Source organism: Oryctolagus cuniculus, chromosome 16 (assembly GCF_051225735.1).
Source record: "Oryctolagus cuniculus isolate XC-2025 breed Fujian yellow rabbit chromosome 16, ASM5122573v1, whole genome shotgun sequence".
Lineage (NCBI taxonomy): Eukaryota > Metazoa > Chordata > Mammalia > Lagomorpha > Leporidae > Oryctolagus > Oryctolagus cuniculus.
The window spans coordinates 3,188,724-3,211,594 of NC_142882.1; the positions used below are offsets into that span (position 1 = coordinate 3,188,724).

Consider the following 22,871-nt stretch of genomic DNA (forward strand, 5'->3'; position numbering starts at 1 on the left):
GCGGTTTCACCTACTATGCAACAATTCCAGCCCTAGTTCAAAATATTTTTTTTTTTGACAGGTAGAGTAGGACAGTGAGAGAGAGACAGAGAGAAAGGTTTTCCTTCTGTTGGTTCACCCCGCAAATGGCTGCCACGGCTGGCATGCTGTGCTGCTCCGAAGCCAGGAGCCAGGTGCTTCCTCCTGGTCTCCCATGCGGGTGCAGGGCCCAAGCACTTGGGCCATGCTCCACTGCCTTCCCGGGCCACAGCAGAGAGCTGGACTGGAAGAGGAGCAACTGGGACAGAACCGGTGCCCCAACCGGGACTAGAACCCGGTGTGCCAGTGCCGCAGGCAGAGGATTAGCCTAGTGAGCCGCGGTGCCGGCCTCAAAATATTTTTAAAAATTAGTGTGGTTTGTCAAATGACCCATGGGTTATTCAGAAGTATGTTGCTTAATGACCAATTGTTAAGGACTTTTCTAGTTATATTTTTGTTAATGATTTCTTATTTAATTTCACTGTTACCAGAAGATCACTGTGTAAGTTTTTAGTGTGTGTGGGGGTGGATCTTCTATCTGTTGGTTCACTCCCTAAATGGCTGAATGTCCAGGGCTGGGCCACGCTGAAACCAGGCGCTTCATCCAGATCTCCTATGTGGGTGCAGGGGCCCATGGACTTGGGCCATTTTTCACTGTTTTCCCAGGTGCATTAGTGTGGAGCAGCCAAGACTTGAATGGACACACATGTGGGATGTGGGCACTGCAGGCAGTGGCTTAACCTGCTCCACCACAGTGCCAGCCCCTCGGATTCCATCTTGTATTCAAAGATAGCTGCTCTGCCTTCACACCTTCTCTCTAGCCAGCAGGAAGGGGGAAGGAGGAGGAGTGCAAACATAGCCATTCTCTTTAGTGCACCTGCTGAGGACTTCTGGCCACTGCCTGGAAAGAGTTGCGTGGCTGCATGGAAAGCTAGCAAACAACTTGTGTTCAGGCTGAATGAGGGAGTTCTAGTCACAAAGGAAGAAGAGACGACTGATTACCAGGGGCAGTGAGCAGTGTGCTGTAGCCGCCAGGACAAATTTCTCACCTGTTTATAGACTCTGTGTGCCAAAACATTGTTATGAGGGTGATCTTTCATGAGCCCTTGTGTATATATGTTATTTAATCTAGAGTGTTCACTCAAAAAATTATTCCTGAAGGCAAACTTTTGCCCCAAGTGATGGTTTCCTTGGAAAAAAAACTCTGAAATGCTTAGCTCCTCTTGTGAATAATGATTAAATTCCCTCTCTCACCACATATATGTATTTTTTAATTCCTTTGCCCTTAAGTATCCTGTGATAAGACTTATCTTAGCTACTCTAGTTCCAGCTCTGGAAGAATGGCCATCTCCTTCCTCTGTTCTTGGGGTTGGTGTGTGTTGCTTAGACCATTTTCTGCCCACTTCATTCCTGCTATCCAGATATATGCAGAATAATGTCATCAGTTCTCCCTGGCCTCAGGGAGATGAGATCATCATTTGGGAGACAGAATTAAACAAGGGAGTTTTTCAACAAGTTTCTTAGGCACGAGAAGAGAGTACAGTGGGACTCACTTATTTACTGAATAATTCGAAAGGCGGAGGGAATGAGAGAGTTGACCTCCCATCCACTGTTCACTCTTCAGATGCCTGCAATGACCAGGACTGGGACAGGAGCCAGGAACTCCATCTCGGTCTCGCACATGGGTGTCAGGGACCCAAGTATTTGAGCCATCACCTGCTGCCTCCCAGGGTGCACATTAGGAAAACAGGAATTGGGAGAAGAGCTGGGGCTTGAACCAAAAGCACTTCTACCCAGAACACAGGCATCCTAAGCAGTGTCTTAACCGTGATCCCAAATGCTAGCCCCAGGACTCACTTCCCTAATGTTTCCAGTCTATGATTCCAAGAGGTGCCACCAGGCAAACGAGAAGACTTTCCTGGAAGCTGGAAACAACACCATGGATATTGACTGCACTGATGCCTTCAGACCCATGAGAGGTATTGTGTCTATGATGGATTCTCTCGCCTCAAATTCTACCACCTAACTGTCCCCTTTCCAGGTGACTAAACAAAGGGGTTTGGGAGTCACTCAGAATTTCAAGGTAGGGAGACTTGAAGTGGTGGCATGAAAAATTCTGCCCTTGATGTGGGCTATGAATGTAGTAATTTTTAATCCAGGTTCTTGTCTCCTGCAGAGAGAGAAATACCGCGTAGAGACTGGTATTGTCTGCAAATAGGAACAGAGTGTATTTGGCAGTGGCGGAATAAACATATATTCACATGCAAGTGTGGGTCGCCCCACACTGAGAAATACATGACATAATAGGCCAAAGATATACATACCAAGGAGAAAAGAAAAACTGAAAATTGCCCCTGTCATTGGGAAGGTCTATCTGAGAACAGGAGGGCAGGAGAATGGAAAAGTTTTATACAAGTGCAGAAGACAGAAGTACCTAAGCGAGGTCCAAGGCAAAAAGGAGCACTTTCTGCCCCACCTCCCACCTCTTTCTATCTTAGTATGCACCCTGGTCCTGGATGTAACAGGGAAAGGGGGTGGTTATTTTTAAAGATTTATTTATGTATGTATTTGAGAGGTAGAGTTAGAGAGAGAGAAGTCTTCCATCTACTAGTTCACTCTCCAAATGGCCACAACAGTCGGAGCTGGGCTGATCTGAAGCCAGGAGTTTCTTTTGGGTCTCCCACGTGGGTGCTGGGGCCCAAGCCTTGGGCCATCTTCACTGCTTTCCCAGGCCATACGCAGAGAGCTGGATTGGAAGAGGAGCAGTCGGAACATGGACCATTGCTCATATGGGATGCTGGTGCCACAGGTTTAGGCTTAGCCTGCTATGCCACAGTGCTGGCTCTGACAGTGGGTATTTTGATTGACAAATAGGAGAGTGTACGGGGTGGGGGTGGCAGCTTGTGACTCCCAGCTCTGCAGACCCAACTCACTGCTTGCCTATCCAGTGTTGCTTTGACTATCAACTGGGCAATTTGGGAGATGAACTTAGGAGTGTGAACTTTGTGGCACATGCTGAGGTTAGAACAGGGATCACTGGACTTTGATTCCTTAAAAGTGACAGGCTGAAGCCTCCTCTGTTCCAACTGATGATATGAAAAAGTAACAATTGGTGATAGACCATCATTGCCTTGAACACTCCCTGAGGACCGCCCTATTTGACACAGTCTCACAGGCCTCCTCTAGCCAACAAGGCTGGCAAACTTGTCCTGGAAGGGGACTACAGAGTAAGCATCTTAGGCTTTTAGGGTCGGATGATCTTGGTTGAATCTACTCAACTCTGTGAGGGTAGTGTGAAAGGTGCGCGTGTGAAATTCCCGTGAAGGAGTCTATGCGCCCATGAAAGTTACCTTACCAAAACAAATTTGACGCTCATACCACAGATTGTCATCCTTGCCTTATCCCATCACCCTAAGACTTTGCAAAGCACTGACACTATACACTGTTTTATCTAATATAACTATTGGTTTATAGCCCACCTCTCTCACTACCATGCCAGCTGTCTGATGGGGGTTGTTTGTGCCCACTGTTACGTCCTGATGCTGAGAACCTCTGGTGCACAGCAAAACATGGTGAATGAATGAGTGAATGGATGAATGGCCACAACACATTTTGGGTAGAAAGACCCAGTTATACTGAGAGGGTGAAAGGCTTGCTGCATTTCTTCTGGAAGTTTCTCATTATTCTTTACTGGGAGCTGTAGAGTGGGGGAACAGAGGGAAAATATGAAAAACAAGTTGAGTTGGCTGGCGCCGCGGCTCACTAGGCTAATCCTCTGCCTGCGGCTCTGGCACACCGGGTTCTAGTCCCGGTCGGGGCACTGGATTCTGTCCTGGTTGCTCCTCTTCTAGTCCAGCTCTCTGCTGTGACCCCGGGAGTGCAGTGGAGGATGGCCCAAGTCCTTGGGCCCTGCACCAGCATGGGAGACCAGGAGAAGGCGCCTGGCTCCTGGCTTCGGATTCGCGCAGTGCGCCGGCTGCAGTGGCCACTGGGGGGTGAACCAACGGAAAAGGAAGACCTTTCTCTCTGTCTCTGTCTCTCTCACTGTCCACTCTGCCTGTCCAAAAAAAAAATATAATAAAAAAAGCCAAGTTGATTTAAAACATTTTATTTATTTTACTGGAAATGGAGAGAGCCAATGATCAGGATCCCATCTATTGGTTCACTCCCCCAAATGCCCACAGCACCAAAGCTGGGAGCCTGGAATATAATCCAGGTCTCCCATGTGGGTGCCAGGAACCCAATGATTTGAGCCATTTCTACTGCCTCCCAGTGTATTGGCAGGGAGCTGGGGTCAGGGGCCAGGCATGGAGCCCAGTCCAGGTCCTCTGTTTGGGGACACAGGTGATTAACTGCTAGGCTAAGCACCTACCCATCCACCCAAGGCAGCTTCACCCATGCGTTATATTTGTCCCATAATCTTCACCTAAGACATGACCGTACCAATTCCCCCCAAGTATGGAATCCTCTCACATCATTTCTGTTTTCTTAGATAGGAATGGGGTTGCTCTTATCACTTACCAATCTCTTGGGAATATTCTGGATGGATCCTTTTTTAACAACAGAAGAGGACTGCAAGGAGTGCAGCTGAACTCCCGTGTTGTGAGCGGCACCATTGGTTTGAATCAGATGGTTCATCTGTCTAAGCCTGTGCTTCTGACGTTTCAACATACTCAGGTGAGCAGAGCCCAGGGCTACTTCCCCTTGCGATGCCTTAAAGCTTCCTGGTGGGAAACTGAATCCAACTGGGATGACTGAGAGGTAAGAGCACAGGGAAGAGATGTCACCTCACGTCTGTCAGGTTGACTGGAATCAAAATGTTGAGTGGTAAGTATTGGCGAGGATTTGGAGCAAAGGGAATTCTTCTACCCCTGCCAGTAGGAATGTAAATTGATTATGGACAAAAATGTGTTCAAAAAATTAAAGGTGGAATTACCACATGATCCTGAAATCTCACGTCTGGAAACATACACAAATAGAAATGGAAGTCATGATCTCAAAAACACAACTCCACCTCCATGTTCATTGCAGGAATATTCAAAGTTCCCAAGATATAGAAGTGTCTGACAACAGATGGGTGGGTAAAGGCCACATTGCAATATGTAATGGAATAAGAAGACATTACATATGAAAACATTATCTATATGAATATTATTTGGCTTTAAAACACACAACCATGTCACTTAGGACAACGTGGATGAACCTGGAGAGATCCTGCTAAGTGAAATAAGCCAGAAAAAGAAAAAAAGAAATACCACATGACCTCATTTTTATATGGTACCTAAAAAAATAAATTAAACTCACAATAACAGAAAACAGAATGACGTTTCCCAGGGGTACGGAGCCGAGAATGGAGAGGTGGTGGTAAGTGGACACGTTCTGGAGTTGTGATGCTCTGTTGGACGACTATAGTTAATCGTGGCCCATGGTATACTTAACATTTTCTGAGACAGCAGGTTGAAGGTCCTTGCCACACACACACACACACAAAAGGTCATTGTGTGAGGTGATGGGTGTGGTAATCAGATTGATTGTTGGGATCACTTCGTAGTATATGATAGAAGGTACTCCAAAAGTTTTTGGAAAATGGAATTTAAAGATTATGTTGGTGCAAAACATTTTGAAATTTATGCATAATTTTCATGAGCATTTCAATGACCTTTTAGAATGTTCACTTGTTTTCATCTAATTGAAAGGCAGAGAGAGAGAGAGAGAGAGAGAGAGAGAGAGAGAGGCACCTCTTACATCTGTTGGTTCACTCCCCAAATTACTGCACCAGCCAGGGCTAAGCTGAGAGCCCAGAACTCCATCCAGGTCTCCTACACTGGTGGCAGGGGCGTGAGTACTTGAGCCATCACTTGCTGCCTCCCAGGGCATGCACAGGCAGGAAGCTGGGTAGGAAATGTCGTAGTTGAAACTCAAACCCTTTTGAAGACCCCTAGTATACATGAATTTCAAAATGTTTTGCACCAAAAATACACTTTTAACTCCATGTCCCACAAACTTTGGGGAGCACTTTGTATATGAAAAACAGCAAATTGTACACTTGGAATACATAAAGGGAAGAGGATGAGTGAGCTCAGAGGGAGTGGTGTTAGGGAGGAGGGATCATTACTCTACTGGATGTGGGGTGAGCCCGAGCAGAAGCTTACCTGTAGGACATACGTGTCTTCTCTTTTCTCTTGTCCAATGACTTCTCACCAGTCAGCATCAAGGAGCTGTGGATTAGATTATAAAGGGTCCATTCCCCAGTGTCCTGAGATGCTCAGAGACAGGCGAAGTCAATGAAGAATACCACCCCCTCCCCCGCAAGCAGGTGTTGTAATGTGAAATGCTTCCTATAGGTGTTTCCCTGAGCAGGTTTCCAACTCAGTGCTGTGTGATTAACCTATAAAGTTGAAATAACAAATTCCAGAAGAGACTCTCATGCCATTCTCTCTCCAGACTGGTGCTGCGGGAATGAAGTATTTCTGTGTGTACTGGGAAGGATTGGAAGAGGGGGGCAGCTGGTCGATGGAGGGCTGCTCTCATGTATACAGCAACGAATCCTGCACCATATGCAAGTGCTCCCACCTGTCCAGTTTTGCCGTCCTCATGGCTCTAACACCAAAGGTATCGAGATTCAAGGTTCAGGGGTGGGCATCTGGTCCAGTGGTTAAGACCTCCACAGTGGAGTGCCTGGGCTCTGCTCCTGATACCACCTCCCTGCTAACCCTGGGAGGCAGCAGCAATGGCTATTAGTTGGGTTCCAGCCACGCATGTGGGAACCTCAGGTTGAGTTTCTGGCTCCCAGCTCCTGGTTCTAGCCTCTGTAGCTATAAGAGGCAATTGGGGAGTGAACCAGCAGGTGAGATCTCTCTCTCTCTCTCTCATAAAGAAATAATAAATATATTCAAGGTCTTCTACCACGGAAGCTGTGAGCCATCTGTGCATCTTACAGTAAGATTTTTTAAAAAATTATTTATTTTATTTGAAAAACAGAATTAGAGAGAGAGAGAGAGAGAGAGAGAGAGCACGTGCATGCGAGAAAAATCTTCTGTCCACTGGTTTATTCCCCAAATGGCCATAGCAACCGAACCTGGGCCGATCTGAAGCCAGGAGCCAGGAACTTCTAATGGGTCTCTCACATGGGTGCAGGGGCCCAAGCACTTGGGCCATTGTCCACTGCTTTCCCAGGCCACAGCAGAGAGCTGGATCAGAAGTGGAGCAGCCGGGTCTTGAACCTGTGCCCACAGGGGATGCCGGCACTACAGGTGGCAGCCTTACCCACTATACCACAGCACCAGCCCCCACTGTATGACTCTTAAGACAAGGATTCAAGGGGATGGTATTGGATGCAGTGGGTTAAGCTGCTCCCAGAGATGCTGGCACCCAGTATGAGTGCCAGCTGGAGTCCTGATGCCCTGATTCCAGATCTGGCTCCCTGCTAATGCACCTGGGAAGGCAGCAGAAGATGGCCCAAGTACCTGGGCCCCTGTCATGCACGTGGAGACCAGGATGGAGCTCCTGGCTTAGGCCTTGCTTAGCCCTGGCTATTGTGGCCGTTTGGAGAGTGATCCAGTGAATGGAGGATCTCTCGCTCCATCTCTCCCTGATGTTCTGGTTTTCACGTGATTAAATCTGCTTGTAGATCTAAGACATCCAGTGGTACTAGCTCCTTGAGAATTGATTCCGGGAAACACCATTAGGGGCCCAGGGAGCGCTGAATTGGAAAGGCACTGAAGTCAACATGGAGAGCATTATCAAGCCGGTTTACACTGTAGACAACTGGGTCCTGTTCTCTCTGAGAGTCACTGTGGGGCACACACGCTTCCCAGTTGTCCTGAGTGGCAGCAGAGCTGGGGTCTTCATACACCAGTCATCTCCAGTTTTCTGTTGACCACTGTGTCCAGCGGATGTTAAATCTTGGACACATCCGTGGGCATGGGCAGAGTGAGCTCAAGCTAACAGCTGGCAGCCTCCACAATGGTGACATCCAAGAAAATCTCAGTACAGAGTGCCTATTACTCTGCAAGGCAGATTTCTGACTCAGCCTCCCGGGTCAGACCAGAAGGAAGGTAACCGGCACCCACCACACAGGTCCCAACCAAGTCTAAGCTCGCTCAGGTTTAAAGACACTCGCTGAGTTCCCACTTGTGTTTCTTTTTAGATCCCATTTATTGAACATTTTCTGTAAGACAACTACTGTGTGGCAGGCTTCACATGCATGGCCTCATTCTACTTTTTTTTTAAAAATATTTATTGAATGCCCACTGTATACCAGGGACCTTGGGGATACAACAGGGAGCAAGATAGATTGAAAACATCCGGCTTCGTGAAGATTACCCTTGAGCACTGTGCTGTCAGCTAGGATCAGTGTCACATGTGACTGCTGGAGAGAGAAAGAGAGAGAGAGAGCGATAGAATATGAATCTTCCATCTGCTGGTTCATACCACAAATGGTCACAATGGCTGGGGGCAGGCACAAGTCAGCAATCTTGGGGGACTTGATCCAAATCTCCCACGTGGGTGCAGGGCCCCCAGCACTTGGGTCCTCTTCTGCTGCTTTCCCAGGTGCATTGGCAGGGAGCTGGATTGGAAGGTGAGCAGTCAGGACTTAACCCAGTGCCCAGATGGGAGGCCAGCAACGCAGGCAGCAGCTTAACCCACTGGGCCATGACACCTGCACCCTGCGTTCTTAATTTCATTTCACTTTGATTTATTTAAGTAAGAATACTTTTATGTTAACTGGAACTTTCTTTCACTTTCACCATTGAAAACAGGGCATATCAACAGGGGTGTGCTGTTAAGTATAGAATATACACCAATTTCAAAGCCTTAATATGAAAACAAAGATTGTCAAATATCCCACTGATCTTTGTTTACATTTTCACTGATTATACATAGAAGTGATAACATTTTGAACCTATCTGGTGAAATGAAATACACTAAATCAATTTCACCTGTTTGTTAGTAAAGCGTTTAAGAAAACTTAAAATCATACATGAAGTTCATGTGCCCAATGTGTACTGGACAGCAGTGGTCTGCTGGTTTTGGTTTTGTATCAAGTCTCTGATGGAGACGCTTGTTCGGGAACTTAGCTAGGGGGTCCTGCCGTTCATCAGAAGACAGCAGTAGCCTTGCAAGCGGCAACAGGTTCTTTTCTCGGTGGCTTGCAGGAGGATCCGGTGCTGACTCTGATCACCTACGTGGGGCTGAGCCTCTCTCTGCTGTGCCTCTTCCTGGCAGCCCTCACGTTCCTGCTGTGTCGGCCCATCCAGAACACCAGCACCTCCATCCACCTGCAGCTCTCGCTCTGCCTCTTCCTGGCCCATCTCCTCTTCCTCACGGGCATCAACAGAACTGAACCCAAGGTAGGTGATTTAACCAAGCGGGCTCATGCTTGTGGTCAAATGTAGCCATCTTGTCCTGAGAAGATGTGGAGAGAGAGAGAGAGAGGCATTTGTCAGCAGTGATGTTAACCAGGAAAGCCACAGTTCCCAGTTCAGCTCTCCTCCTCCTGTGTAAGTTTGGATGGGACCCATACTCTCCTCTCCTCTCCTCTCCTCTCCTCTCCTCTCCTCTCCTCTCCTCCCCTGCCCTCCCCCCTTCCTCTCCTCTTCCTGTGTAAGTTTGGATGGGACCCATACTCTCCCCTCCCCTCCCCTCCCCTCCCCTCTCCTCCTTTCCTCTCCTCTCCTCTTTTGACAGGCAGAGTTAGACAGTGAGAGAGAGACAGACACAGAGAGAAAGGTCTTCCTTCCGTTGGCTCATCCCCCAAATGGCCTCTACGGCCGGCACACTGCGCCAATCCGAAGCCAAGAGCCAGGAGCCAGTTGCTTCCTCCTGGTCTCCCATGCGGGTGCAGGGCCCAAGCACTTGGGCCATCCTCCACTGCCTTCCTGGGCCACAGCAGAGAGATGGACTGGAAGAGGAGCAACCGGGACAGAACCGGCGCCCCAACCGGGACTAGAACCCAGGGTACTGGCGCCACAGGTAGAGGATTAGCCTAGTGAGCCGCAGCTCTGGCCCAATACTTTCTATATTGTTGATATCTCTTTATTTGGAAAGTCAGAAATAGAGACAGGGAAGGAGGGAAAGAAACATGGGAGAATCTTCTTTCCATTGGTTCACTCCCCAGGAACTCCATCTAGGTCTCCCACATGGGTGGTAGGGGCCCAACTACTTGGGCTATCTTCTGCCCCTTTCCCAGTCCATTATCAGAGAGTTGGCTTGGAGATGGAGCAGTGGGCCATATGGGATGCCCATAAGGGAAGCCAGCATTGCAGGTGGGAGCTTAACAAGGTACGCCACAATGCCAGCCCCTACCCGAGACCCAGACTTTCTGAGCGGCCATTTATTAAAATGATTGAGATCGAAAGTGATGGTGTCGGAGCACGTGGGGGCACAGGGAGTAGAATCTGAATGATTTGAAGCATGAAACAGCGCAGCATTTGGGGACAGGGGCTTCCCTCTTGTGCTTGGTTTATCTCTATATCCACAGTAATGCAGACATCACTAATCAACTGTTGCTCTTTCTTGCGACAGTCATCACTCACAATTGTTATCAACACACGATTCTAGGAAGATGCTTCTAACAGTCTGAATCGACTCTGAAATGAGACTGACCTCTGGAGATGAGGGAGCAGACGTAGATGGTGCTGGACCCAGCGTAGGAAAGGATAAGGTTAGATCTTATCTGCTAGGTCCCGATGGGCTCCGCTGCTGTAGCATGGAACAGCTGATAGTGAATGATTGGGTATAGACTGTGTCAATAAAACCTTGTTTTTACTGACAAGTGTTCTTACCCCTGTTGAGGCAACAGTGACCCAGGAAAGGACTTTAACCTGGGAATGACGAAAATACTTGCTCAGGACAACAAAAGGGGAGATTGAAGGTGCATTGCAGTGAGATGAAACCGGCAGCAGACAGAACATTACTGAGGCTATGGAGAGTCTGAGAAAGAGTTAATGAAACCATGGCCCCGGGCTGGAGGAGTGAGTCACATTTAAGGAATGTTTACAAAGCAGACTTGGGGCCCACAGGAGGGATGGAGAAGTGGTGTGCAAGGCAGAAATAAGGATGTCTGTGTGGTTTCTGATTGCGGAAACTGGATAGAATGATGGTGATGTCACTTACCAAGCTAGAGGAAGAGTGACAGAGTTTGGGGGAGGCAAGACGACCAATTCAGGTTTAAGTCTTTCAGGGAGAGGTGCTGGTCACACACTGGAGTTGAGACAGGCAACTGTCAATTGGCAGCAGGGACTGTGGGCCGAGGAGAGAGAGAGTGGCAGACGCTGGAACCTCCTAGATGAAGCAGGCTGTCCGAGTGTGAGAACACATGTGATACCAGGGCAGGGAGCAGTGAGGTGGGCTGCGGATGGGGTTCGGCAGAAGACCAACATACAACAAGCTGAAGAAGAAAGGGTGGGCGTTTTGTGTGGCAATTAATGTGTTTCTTGGGACACCCCCATACATTATCAGGCTGCCTGGCTCGGTTTCTAAATGAGCTTCTTTGTTGACATGCACCTGGGAGGCAGAAGTGAGGGCTCATGTGCTTGGTCCCTTGACCCTGATGTGGGAGACTTGGCTAGAATTCTTAGCTCCTGGTTTTGGCCTGGCCTAACCTATTGTAGGCATTTGGGGGATGAGCCAGTGGATGGAAGATGTCTCTCTATCTTTTTCTCTTTGCCATCCAAACTAAAAAATGAAAATAAATAGGTTGGAAAATTTTTTTATTTTTTTCTGACAGGCAGAGTGGACAGTGAGAGAGAGAGACAGAGAGAAAGGTCTTCCTTTTACCGTTGGTTCACCCTCCAATGGCCGCTGCGGCTGGCGCACCGCGCTGATCTGATGGCAGGAGCCAGGTGCTTCTCCTGGTCTCCCATGGGGTGCAGGGCCCAAGCACGTGGGCCATCCTCCACTGCACTCCCGGGCCACAGCAAAGAGCTGGCCTGGAAGAGGGGCAACCGGGACAGAATCCGGCGCCCCGACCAGGACTAGAACCCGGTGTGCCGGCGCTACAAATATATGGCGCTGGATCCAGGAGTACAATTAGCCTATTGAGCCGCAGTGCTGGCCAAGTTAGAAAATTTTCAATCTGAGAAAGAAACACAAGATGCCTGAGGGGCACCTGTCTGATGGATTCATACCTTCTCCTGATTGGCTGCAGCTCCTCTGCAATTGGCTCTAATCAGAGTCCACCAGTTTAACTGCGAACCTCATCCAAAACACCCAAACAGAGCTTGCCGTTGCAAGCATATGAGGGGTGGCTCTCGACGTGGGTGGGAGCTCTGCTTCCTGGCTCTCAGAAAAATAATAAACCACCAAGCTGTATACCTTAAATATGAATAATTTATTATTTGTCAACAATATCTCAATTTTAATATATATATATATATATATATTTGACAGGCAGAGTGGACAGTGAGAGAGAGAGTCAGAGAGAAAGGTCTTCCTTTTGCCGTTGGTTCACCCTCCAATGGCTGCCGCGGCGGGTGTGCTGCGGCCGGCGCACTGCGCTGATCCGATGGCAGGAGCCAGGTGCTTCTCCTGGTCTCCCATAAGGTGCAGGGCCCAAGTACTTGGGCCATCCTCCACTGCACTCCCTGGCCACAGCAGAGAGCTGGCCTGGAAGAGGGGCAACCGGGACAGAATTCGGCGCCTCGACCGGGACTAGAACCTGGTGTGCCGGTGCCGCAAGGCAGAGGATTAGCCTAGTGAGCCGTGGCGCCGGCCTTAATATATATTTTTAAAGATTATACTTATTTGAGAGGTAAAGTTAGAGAGAGAGGGACAGAGAGGAAGGTCTTCCATCTGCTGGTTCACTCCCCAGATGGCCACAACAGCTGGAGCTGGGTTTATCCAAAGCAAGGAGCTTCTCTGGGGTCTCCTGTTTGGATGCAGGGACCTAAGCCCTTGGGCCATCTTCCACTGCCTTCCTAGGCCATTTGCGGAGAGCTGGATTGGAAGAGGAACAGTTGGGAATCGAACTGGTGCCCATATGGGTTGCTGGCATGAAAGGCGGAGGCTTAGCCTACTAGGCCATGGTGCTGGCCCCAATAATATCTCAATTTAAATGTACCATATGCATTAAATAAGATCTAAAGGCACTTGGGCCACTAAACTTTGAACATTTTGTTGTTAAAAAATACATCACAGGGTCCAGCATTGTCATAAGGCAAGTGAAGTTGCCACCTACAATGCTGGCATCCCATATGTGTGTGGTTCGAGTCCCATTGCTCTACTTCCAATCCAGCTCCCTCCTAATAGCCTGGGAAAACAGCAGGAGATGGCCCAAGTGTTGGGACCCTGAACCCACATGGGAAACCTGGAAGAAACTCCTGGTTTTGGACTGGCTCAGCTCTGGAAATTGCGGCCATTTCTGTAGTGAACCAGTGAATGGAAGCAGGCGCTCTCTCTCTCTCTCTCTCTCTCTCTCCCAAAGTCTATCTTTCGAATCTTCAAAAAAAATCCAATCCAGTATAATGTACAATAGCAGCATTTCCTGTTCTGCTTCAATAATCTAAGAATGTCAAAACAGTCATGGAAAAGTTGAATTAAAAGATAAGTTTATTTTGGTGCAGATTTTCTTGAAATCTTTGGATTGCTTTTTCATAATATGTATTTCTATGATCTGTTTGAACTGCAAACATATGCCTTAATTTAGAAAAGTATTTTCAAAATTGTGATAACTGAAATGTTTCCAGGTGAAGCAGATGCACATTTTGTAATTAAAATTTTCTAAATGTTTTAAAAACGTATGCCTTGGGGGCCAGCATTGTGGTATAGTAGGTTAGGCTGCTGGCTGTGATGCTGGCATCCCATGTGGGCATTGGTTTGTGTCCCGGCTGCTCCATTTCCAATCTGTCTCTCTGCTGATGGTCTGGGAAAATCAGTAAAAGATGGCCCAAGTGTCTGGGCCCCTGAGACCCCTGGGGAAACCTGGAAAAAGCACCTGGCGTTGGCTAAGCTCAGCCCTGGATGTTGTGGCCATCTGTGGAGCTGAACCAGCAGATGGAAGATCTGTGTCTTCCTCTCTAGAACCCTGACTTCAGGTAAATAAATACATATTTCTAAAAAGTATATCTCTTTAGTATCTTTTAAATTTTTATTTTTATGTGAAAGTCAGAGAGACAGAGATCTTCCATCTGCTGGTTTACTTCCTGAGTGCTTCCAACAGCTAGGACAAAGCTGGGAACCTGGAATGCAATCAAGATCTCCCTTGCGGGAACAGGGTTCCAAGTACTTGAGCCATCACTGCTGTTCCCAGGGTCTTCATTAGCAGGAAGCTGGATCCAGGAGTACAAGTGGGATATGAGCTTAGGGACTCCATTATGGCATGCTTTGCCAAATGCCCACCCCTAAAATTTAATTTCTCAATAGGCACCTGTGTTACTATTCTATTTATGCCAGGATATCCTGGTGATCTGATTTATGGAAAGCAATACCAGGTGGCCCTAAAAATCCATTCCCCTATACAGAGGCAGCAGCCCTGGTGAAGAACAGAGGTTGCAGTCCATGGGTTCATTACCGGTTTGTCCTCAGAACAGATCTGCAACAAGTTGTCTATTTGGGTCTGGTCCAGGCAATCCTGACATGCTGAGGGGGACATCAGATAGAGATGGCAAGGCAGACCACAAATGACATGTCTTCAATAAAGCCTCCACCGTGGACAACTGGAGCTTGATCCCATGGAGGGGCACCAGGGGGCAGTGTAGAGCACACGTCTTAGCCTTCTCCCACACCAAGGGCAAGGGCAATGGTGTATTTTACCCACCAACTCTTGTCTGTGACGTGTCTGAGGGCTGCACCCATGACTTTTCTTCCTTGGCATTTCTGGTTAGCTTCATGCACGGGGGAAGCAGACTAGATGTCCAGGAGAATGGAACAATGTTGCAGGTGCTTGAATTCAAATTCCAGGCCTGTATGCAGGGAGTGGTGAGAGCTGAGGGTGAAACAGGCACAGAATGCGTCTGCCTACTGTCCTGCTAATGCCTCTCCCCTGCAGGTGCTGTGTTCCGTCACGGCGGGAGCACTGCATTACTTCTACTTGGCCTCCTTCATCTGGATGCTCCTGGAAGGGCTGCACCTCTTCCTCACTGTCAGGAATCTCAAGGTGGCCAACTACACCAGTGAAAACAGATTGAAGAAGAGGTTCATGTACCCTGCAGGCTATGGGATCCCTGCTGTAATTGTCACTGTGTCTGCAATAGTTGGACACAAAAATTATGGAACATACACTCAGTAAGTATGATACCTATGTGTGTACGTTTTTTTTTGACAGGCAGAGTGGACAGTGAAGTGAGAGAGACAGAGAGAAAGGTCTTCCTTTGCCGTTGGTTCACCCTCCAATGGCCGCTGTGGCCGGTGCACTGCAGCCAGCGCACCGCGCTGATCCAATGGCAGGAGCCAGGTACTTATCCTGGTCTCCCATGGGATGCAGGGCCCAAGTACTTGGGCCATCCTCCACTGCACTCCCTGGCCACAGCAGACAGCTAGCCTGGAAGAAGGGCAACCGGGACAGAATCCGGTGCCCCGACCGGGACTAGAACCCGGTGTGCCAGCACCGCAAGGCAGAGGATTAGCCTAGTGAGCCACGGCGCCGGCCACTATGTGTGTATGTTTATGATGGAAGCAGTATCCAGGTGTTGGTGTGTGTGTGTGTGTATACAAATACATGTATGTAATTTGTAATCACTTAAAAATTTCTTGAAAGCCCAAGAGGGCAAGGTCTCCCATCTATTGGCTCCTTCCTAAATGCCTGCAATAGCCAGCAATGGGCCAGGCTGAAGCCTGCAGCTGGGAATGCAATCCAGGAAGTTTCCCACGTGTGTGGCAGGGATCCAAGTGCTTGGGACACCACTGCTGCCTCTTAGCATCTACATGAGCAGGAAGCTAGAATTGGGACAGAGCAGGGACTTCAACCCAAGCACTCTGATGCAAGATGCAGGCATCCCAAGTGGGGGCTTAACAGCTCCACCAGACAAAAGGTCACCTCCACCCATTTCTTGTCTTAAAATATTTTTTATGTTCTACAAAGGTTTTCTTGCATTTAAAAATAGTTATTTATTTGAAAGTCTCAGAGAAGGACAGAGAAGGAGAAATTTTCCATCTACTATTCACTCCCCAAATGGTCACAGCAGCTGGGGTGGGACCAGGCTGAAGCCAGGAGCTTCATCCAGATCTCCCAAGTGGATGCAGGGGGCCTACGCACTTGGGCCATCTTCTGCTGCTTTCCCAGGTACACCAGCAGGGAGCTGGATGGGAAGTGGAGCAGCCAAGTCTGTCGCCAGTGCCCATATGGGAGGCTGTCTTTACCTGCTATGCCACAGCACTGGCCCCCTGGTTTTATGCATTTTTTTTTTGACAGGCAGAGTGGACAGTGAGAGAGAGAGACAGAGAGAAAGGTCTTCCTTTGTCGTTGGTTCACCCTCCAATGGCTGCCGCGGCAAGTGTGCTGCGGCCGGCGCACTGTGCTGATCCGATGGCAGGAGCCAGGTACTTATCCTGGTCTCCCATGGGCTGCAGGGCCCAAGTACTTGGGCCATCCTCCACTGCACTCCCTGGCCACAGCAGAGAGCTGGCCTGGAAGAGGGGCAACCGGGACAGAATCCGGCGCCCCAACCGGGACTAGAACCTGGTGTGCCAGCACCGCAAGGCGGAGGATTAGCCTAGTGAGCTGCGGCGCTGGCTGGTTTTATGCATTTTTAATGAACATGTCATCATTGGATGTATTTCTGGGGTACAGTGTGCTTCAACTCATGGTAACTGACATTTCCATCTTATGTTCATTTCTTCATGTTGGAGCTTTGGGCTCTTCTCTTACAGGTTTTCATAAAATATATAAAAGCCAGGCACAGGAAGACAAATACCATAATGTTCTATGTGTAAGCTTAAAAGTATTGATCTGCATACAGAAGTAGGGTAATGTGCAAGAGGGGATAGAAGGTTGAATAATGGGTGGGAAAACATAGATAAGTAGTCAGGTAGATAGCACAGAACTTAAGCATGGAACCTTTGCACTCACTCAGTGTCTGTGATTGGTTGTTACACTGACCAGGTTCACACATCTAAGTCCCTTTTAGATTAAGTTATACCACCATGACAGAATACAAAGTAGTGGACAACAGGACACTTTGTCATGTAATATGTTTAATTTGTGTTGGCTGTAGTGATCCATTTTACTCTTTCTCATTGTAGCAATCATTGCCAACACAATAGCCATATTTCTTGAGCCTTAACTCTTTTCCAGATCTTATTTAATCTCCTCGCAAGTTCTGTATGAAGAAATCTTCAAAACTACACTAAGAAAAATCAAAAAGAAAGAGAGAGAGAGAGAAAGAGAGAGAGAGAGAGAGAGAGAGAGAGAGAGAGAGAGAGACCATAGTCATGGATAGGAAGAGTCAATATAGTAAGGATGTTAGTTCTTCCCAAATTCATCTATAGACGCAACACATTCTTAATCAAAACCACACAAAGTTGGTTTATGGGTATTAAAATGATTCTGAAGATTATATGAAAGCAGCAAAAGACCCAGCATAGCTAACATAAAATTGAAAGGAAACACAAGTCAGAGGTTGTGGTGGAATGAGAAGGCCATGCCAAGATGGGTGCTGGCAACATAAACTGCCTGGCAACAGGCTGTGATTGGATGGTTTCAGAAACCACATGACAATGGAGCCTGACTGAAAACAAGCTGTGATTGGATAGTTTCAGAAACCATGCCAGGCAGTTTCTGTTGCCAGCGGCCATCTTGGTGTGGCCTTCTCATTCTACCACAAAAGGTCTGAAATTATCTGACTTTGAGATTTAGAATATGGATACAGTAATCATTTGATCTTTGCAATACTTTGATTTCCCCCCTTTACTTTTGGGGAAACTTAAATTCTGAGCACACAGCTTGTGTCAGATGACGACTCCACCTGAAACCCAAGTTCTGAATGAAATACTCTTGGCACTGTTCAGAATCTGTTCCAGGACCCTGCTATCAATCTCTGCATTCTTTTTTATTTATTTATTTATTTTATTTATTTTTTATTTAATTTTTTTGACAGGCAGAATGGACAGTGAGAGAGAGAGAGACAGAGAGAAAGGTCTTCCTTTGCCGTTGGTTCACCCTCCAATGGCCGCCGCGGCCGGCGCGCTGCGGCCGGCGCACCACGCTGATCCAATGGCAGGAGCCAGGAGCCAGGTGCTTTTCCTGGTCTCCCATGGGGTGCAGGGCCCAAGCACCTGGGCCATCCTCCACTGCACTCCCTGGCCACAGCAGAGGGCTGGCCTGGAAGAGGGGCAACCGGGACAGAATCCGGTGCCCCGACCGGGACTAGAACCCGGTGTGCCGGCGCCGCTAGGCGGAGGATTAGCCTAGTGAGCCGCGGCGCCTTCCAATCTCTGCATTCTAACAAGGAATATCTTTCTCTTTGTCTTTATCCCAACAGCTGCTGGCTCAAGCCTGAAAAAGGATTCATTTGGAGCTTCATGGGGCCAGTAGCAGCCATTATCACGGTAGGTGATATGTACTTGTGTGCCTGCCTTGGGTTGGCTAAGCAGAAAGAGTGTGTTTCTTATCTGTCCAAGCTGGAAATGAGACAAAGACAAGGAACTATAACTAATGTATCAATACTTCTTCTTGAAAATATTGTCTTGTGTTTCCTTGACTCCCTCTTAAGCTCACTGGTTGCTTTAATGTAACATCACCCCTTGTTGGCAATGCATTCATTCAGTAAATAATTTAGCATCTACTCCTGATGGCCTGGTGTAGATATTAACAGCATTCTTCTGTTTTCAGGGATCCTAAGTCAAATGGTAAACTATAGCCACCCTAATTAGGCACCAGGTGCTACAGCGTATATATACTGTGTGTTGAGACAAGAGATGTACATACTGAGCTGTCATAGCTGTATCATTTGGAAAAATATTCCTACCTTCACTTCAAGTCACATTGCTTGAGATGGATTCAAAAGAAAATTCCAAAACATTTTTTTCATGATGTTTTCACAGATAAACTTGGTTTTCTACTTCCAAGTTCTGTGGATTTTGAGAAGCAAGCTTGCTTCCCTCAACAAAGAAGTTTCCACCATTCAGGACACCAGGTAAGAATGCCCCCAGCTCAGTGGTAGCCAGACTTGCCCTGCAGGATTGCTCTGACTGGGAAAGACAGAGTCTATGCACAGATGTGCTATAAATTCTCCTGATACTGGATAAAGACAATGTGAGGGACAATTTATAAAAGAAGAAAAATATGATTTTCAGGCAACTTAGAAAGCAACTCCATCCTTGGAGAAGCACTTACCGAGTATCTCCTTGTTTAATGTGCTCATTTGAAATGATGCCTAGACTATCAACATTATCCTTTTTTTAATCCCCTGAGAGGGCACCTACTGCTGGACTCCATTCTCCATGGTGCCAATCTAAACTATTAAAAGTAACAGTAACAACTAGTATTACCGGCAAATGTGACTGATGCTGGGAATTTACCATTGAATGCTTGGAATTTCAATATGTGTGAGGACAAAACTATATTAATACTGTCATCCAACTAATTTTTCATTTTACCATGATAACTACATGAGTCCTCTGAACAAAATTTAAAGAAATATCTGTACAACCTCAGAGCCTGGCTCTGGTCTCATCTACTTACCAAACAAACCCCGTGTCTCTAAATCTTGGTCTCTTCAACCCTGGAGGACAGACTGAGTTCTTGGTGTCCTCCATAGCACATGAGTGTGAGAGAAGGTTCATTCACACACACACACACACACACACACACACACACACACACACACACACAGAGCCTGTTACCATCAGCACCCCTCCATTACACTAAACAGTTTTCTTTTGAAGAAATGCAACCCTATGATGTGTTCTGTTTTCAGAAACAGATATCCAGAAGGCGTTTCCTACCCATGTTCCCATAAGGTCAGGTAGAAGATTCTGCAGAGGAGTCAAACCATTCCCCTAGTGGGGGAGATCCTTATTCTCGGGGGCAATGGCTGATGATGGGAGTTCTGTCTCACTCTACAGCGTTGTGGCTGCATAGGATTCACTTCACTGCAGTGGGGCTTAAATAAGGTTATGATGCATTCAGCCAGCACCTGTGCCAACTACACACACGGTGGAATCCTGATCAACAGTTGTCAACATCACTCATTTCTTCTACCCCCGCCCTCCAGAGTCATGACATTTAAAGCCACTGCTCAGCTCTTTGTCCTGGGATGTTCTTGGGGCCTCGGTTATTTTATGGTTGAAGAAGTAGGGAACACGGTCGGATCGGTCATTGCCTACTCCTTCACCATCATCAATGTCCTGCAAGGGCTTTTGCTCTTTGTAGTCCACTGTCTCCTTAATCGCCAGGTAAGGTTAATTATGCCACCTCTCAGCATACTAGTTCCAAAATATTTTTGTTTAAAATATTGTGAGTGAGTGAGCATGGTTCACCTGCTGGTTCACTCCTCAAATGCCTGGGGAATGGAGTCAGGAACTCAATCCAGGTCTCCCACGTGGTTGGCAGCAATCCAATTACTCAAGCCATCACCTGCTGGCCTCCCAGGCTCTGCATTAAAAGAGAAACTGGAGTCAGGAGTTGGAGCTTGGAATCAAACCCCGGCACTCAGATGCGGAAAGCAGACATCTTAACTTGTGGGCTACATGCCGGCTCCCCCAAGGTTTTACTGAATCATCGTTTGTATCTTTCCTATGTATCCTGGGGCTGTCTTCACTTGGGGAGGAGGGTTTGTGTGCTGCATGGGTATGTTACATCCTCTGGGTTTCATACATGCAATATCCCAACGTCTTTCTTCAGCGTATGTATCAGTCAGGATACACAGGATCCCGACCTGCCACTAACTCTAATCCCAGAGCTTTCTCTGATTTGGCTGATGTGCGACTGTGGGGAGGGAGCCTCCGTTTTCTCATCAGCAAAGGGGCAACGCCTGCCTTGTAGGGTTGAGAATTGAGAGGAGGAGTGCAGTGCAAATCTAGCACACTCCTTTGCACACAAGGAGTCTTCAGTGAAGGCTACCATCATAGCTTTACGCACCACAGAAGACTGGAAACAGTTTTCCTGGCCTTTTCCTTTGCGATTGAATAGAACTACTGGCAATTATGATGCTTAGTGGAAAAAAGGTCCTCTGAGCACTTCATTAGTTTCTCTCCCATCTTTTAGTGCCTTCTTAATGCTTGGTACTCCTCACTCACTGAAGGTGTTAAATACAGTTCACCGTTGTGGTGCTGTAATGACAAACATGAAAAGTTTAATGAATTTGAAATAAGAATGACCTTCAACTTCACCTGTAATTGGGCACAGAATTAGCATTTCCTTCATTGCGTTTATGTAAAGAATAAAGGACACAGTTCATGTGAAGTGCCCTGAGCATAGCTAGTGTTCAGCAAGTAGTGATATTCACTATCACCATCACCACCCACATTGGCAATCCTGCCATTGCCATCATCACCAAAAACTTGCACTGAGACCTTTGCTAACATTTGGTAAGCACCTTTCCTACAACTAAGGAACTTGAAAACAAAATAAACCAACCTAGCATGACCAAGATTCCACAGAAAACTCATGAACAAGGAAAGGACGGTAGGACTTGGCATCTTTAGGGTCCTTTCTTCTGAACAACGCCTGGAAAGACATTGACCTCTGTGCTGCTGCATCTTCCAGGTACGCATGGAATATAAGAAGTGGTTTAGTGGGATGCGGAAAGGAGTCGAAACTGAAAGCACTGAGATGTCTCATTCTACTACACACACTAAAGTGGTAAGACCAGCTCCCCTGCAAGCCTGAACCCATGAAACCCAACATCCTGTGCTAGCAGGAGCTTCCTGGTTCTCCTTTCTGGAAAAAAAGAGCAATGGCATGAAGGTCCTGCGTGGTGCAGCTAACGTTTGTGGTTTTTGAGAGCAATCCCAGAAAGAGTTTTCTCTCCCCTTCTCTGTGTGACTATCTTCCTCTTTTTCCCACAAATATTCAAAGGATATTTAGCAAACATTTAAAACTATATCTAACCCTCCTCACTTAACAGATATTTACTGTTGGGGCTGACACTGTGGTGTAGCAGGTTAAGCCACTGGCTGCTCCACTTCCAATCCAGCTCTCTGCTCTGGCCGAGGAATGCAGTGGAAGATGGCCCAAGTCTATGGGACCCTGCACCCACCTGGGAGATTCAGAAGCACCTGGCTTCAGAGCTGTGGCCAGCTGGGGAGTGACTCAGCAGATGGAAGACCTCTCCCCCTCTCTGTGTAATGCTGCCTTTCAAATGAATAAATAAATACTTTAAAAAGCCCAGGACTTATTGTCTACAAGTTCAGGGGAAACTGCGGTGGATACAGGGGCAGAAGTCCTCGTTCACCAAGAGCTGACCTTCTTGTGAGGGTGCTGCAGACAGTTGGCCATACCAAGTGGCACGTGGCATTAAAAATAGCAATCCAGACACAGCAGGAATACAGTTTTAAATAAGGTGGCCACAATAAGGCTCAGTGAGAGTTGATACTTAGGGCAAGACTTGAAGGAGGTGTGTGACGTAAAAATGTAGAATTACCTGCACATGGATGACCATGAATGGGTGTAGGCATGTTGGTGGGAAGCCCTATGCTCCTGAGTGTTGCAACAAGTGGGCTTGCACCTTGCGCTGGCCTTGATGCTATGTGCATGCAGCTGTTACAAGAGAGAGGGATATGATTTGGGACGCAGAGCTTCTGAGTTAGAGTATGGCACCTCATCCCCTCTGTGGTCCACCTCCCTCATACCTGAGGCACTGCCTTATATTGAGCTCCTTAAAAGTGAAGCCTACGAGTCAGCGCTGTGGTGTAGCAGGTTAACGCCCTGGCCTGAAGCACCGGCATCCCATATGGGCACCAGTTCTAGTCCT

At 47.6% G+C, this 22,871-nt stretch overlaps 1 protein-coding gene across 3 annotated transcripts in view; it reads left to right on the forward strand.

Annotated features, from left to right (window-relative positions):
- ADGRE3 (adhesion G protein-coupled receptor E3) overlaps positions 1 to 22,291 on the forward strand; it is a 38,867-nt gene extending 16,576 nt beyond the window's left edge. For 2 of the 3 annotated variants that reach the window (XM_089316236.1, XM_089316237.1), the window contains 10 exons: positions 1,893 to 1,997; positions 4,511 to 4,695; positions 6,463 to 6,630; positions 9,177 to 9,371; positions 15,008 to 15,243; positions 18,438 to 18,504; positions 19,000 to 19,091; positions 20,172 to 20,352; positions 21,665 to 21,760; positions 22,095 to 22,291. In XM_089316236.1, coding sequence (XP_089172362.1) covers positions 1,893 to 1,997; positions 4,511 to 4,695; positions 6,463 to 6,630; positions 9,177 to 9,371; positions 15,008 to 15,243; positions 18,438 to 18,504; positions 19,000 to 19,091; positions 20,172 to 20,352; positions 21,665 to 21,760; positions 22,095 to 22,271 — 1,502 coding nt within the window. In that variant the 3' untranslated portion in view covers positions 22,272 to 22,291. Of the gene's footprint in view, positions 1 to 1,892; positions 1,998 to 4,510; positions 4,696 to 6,462; positions 6,631 to 9,176; positions 9,372 to 15,007; positions 15,244 to 18,437; positions 18,505 to 18,999; positions 19,092 to 20,171; positions 20,353 to 21,664; positions 21,761 to 22,025 lie in introns of all 3 variants that reach the window. The other variant, XM_089316238.1, reaches the window with a different exon arrangement.
- The last annotated feature ends 580 nt before the right edge of the window (positions 22,292 to 22,871 follow it).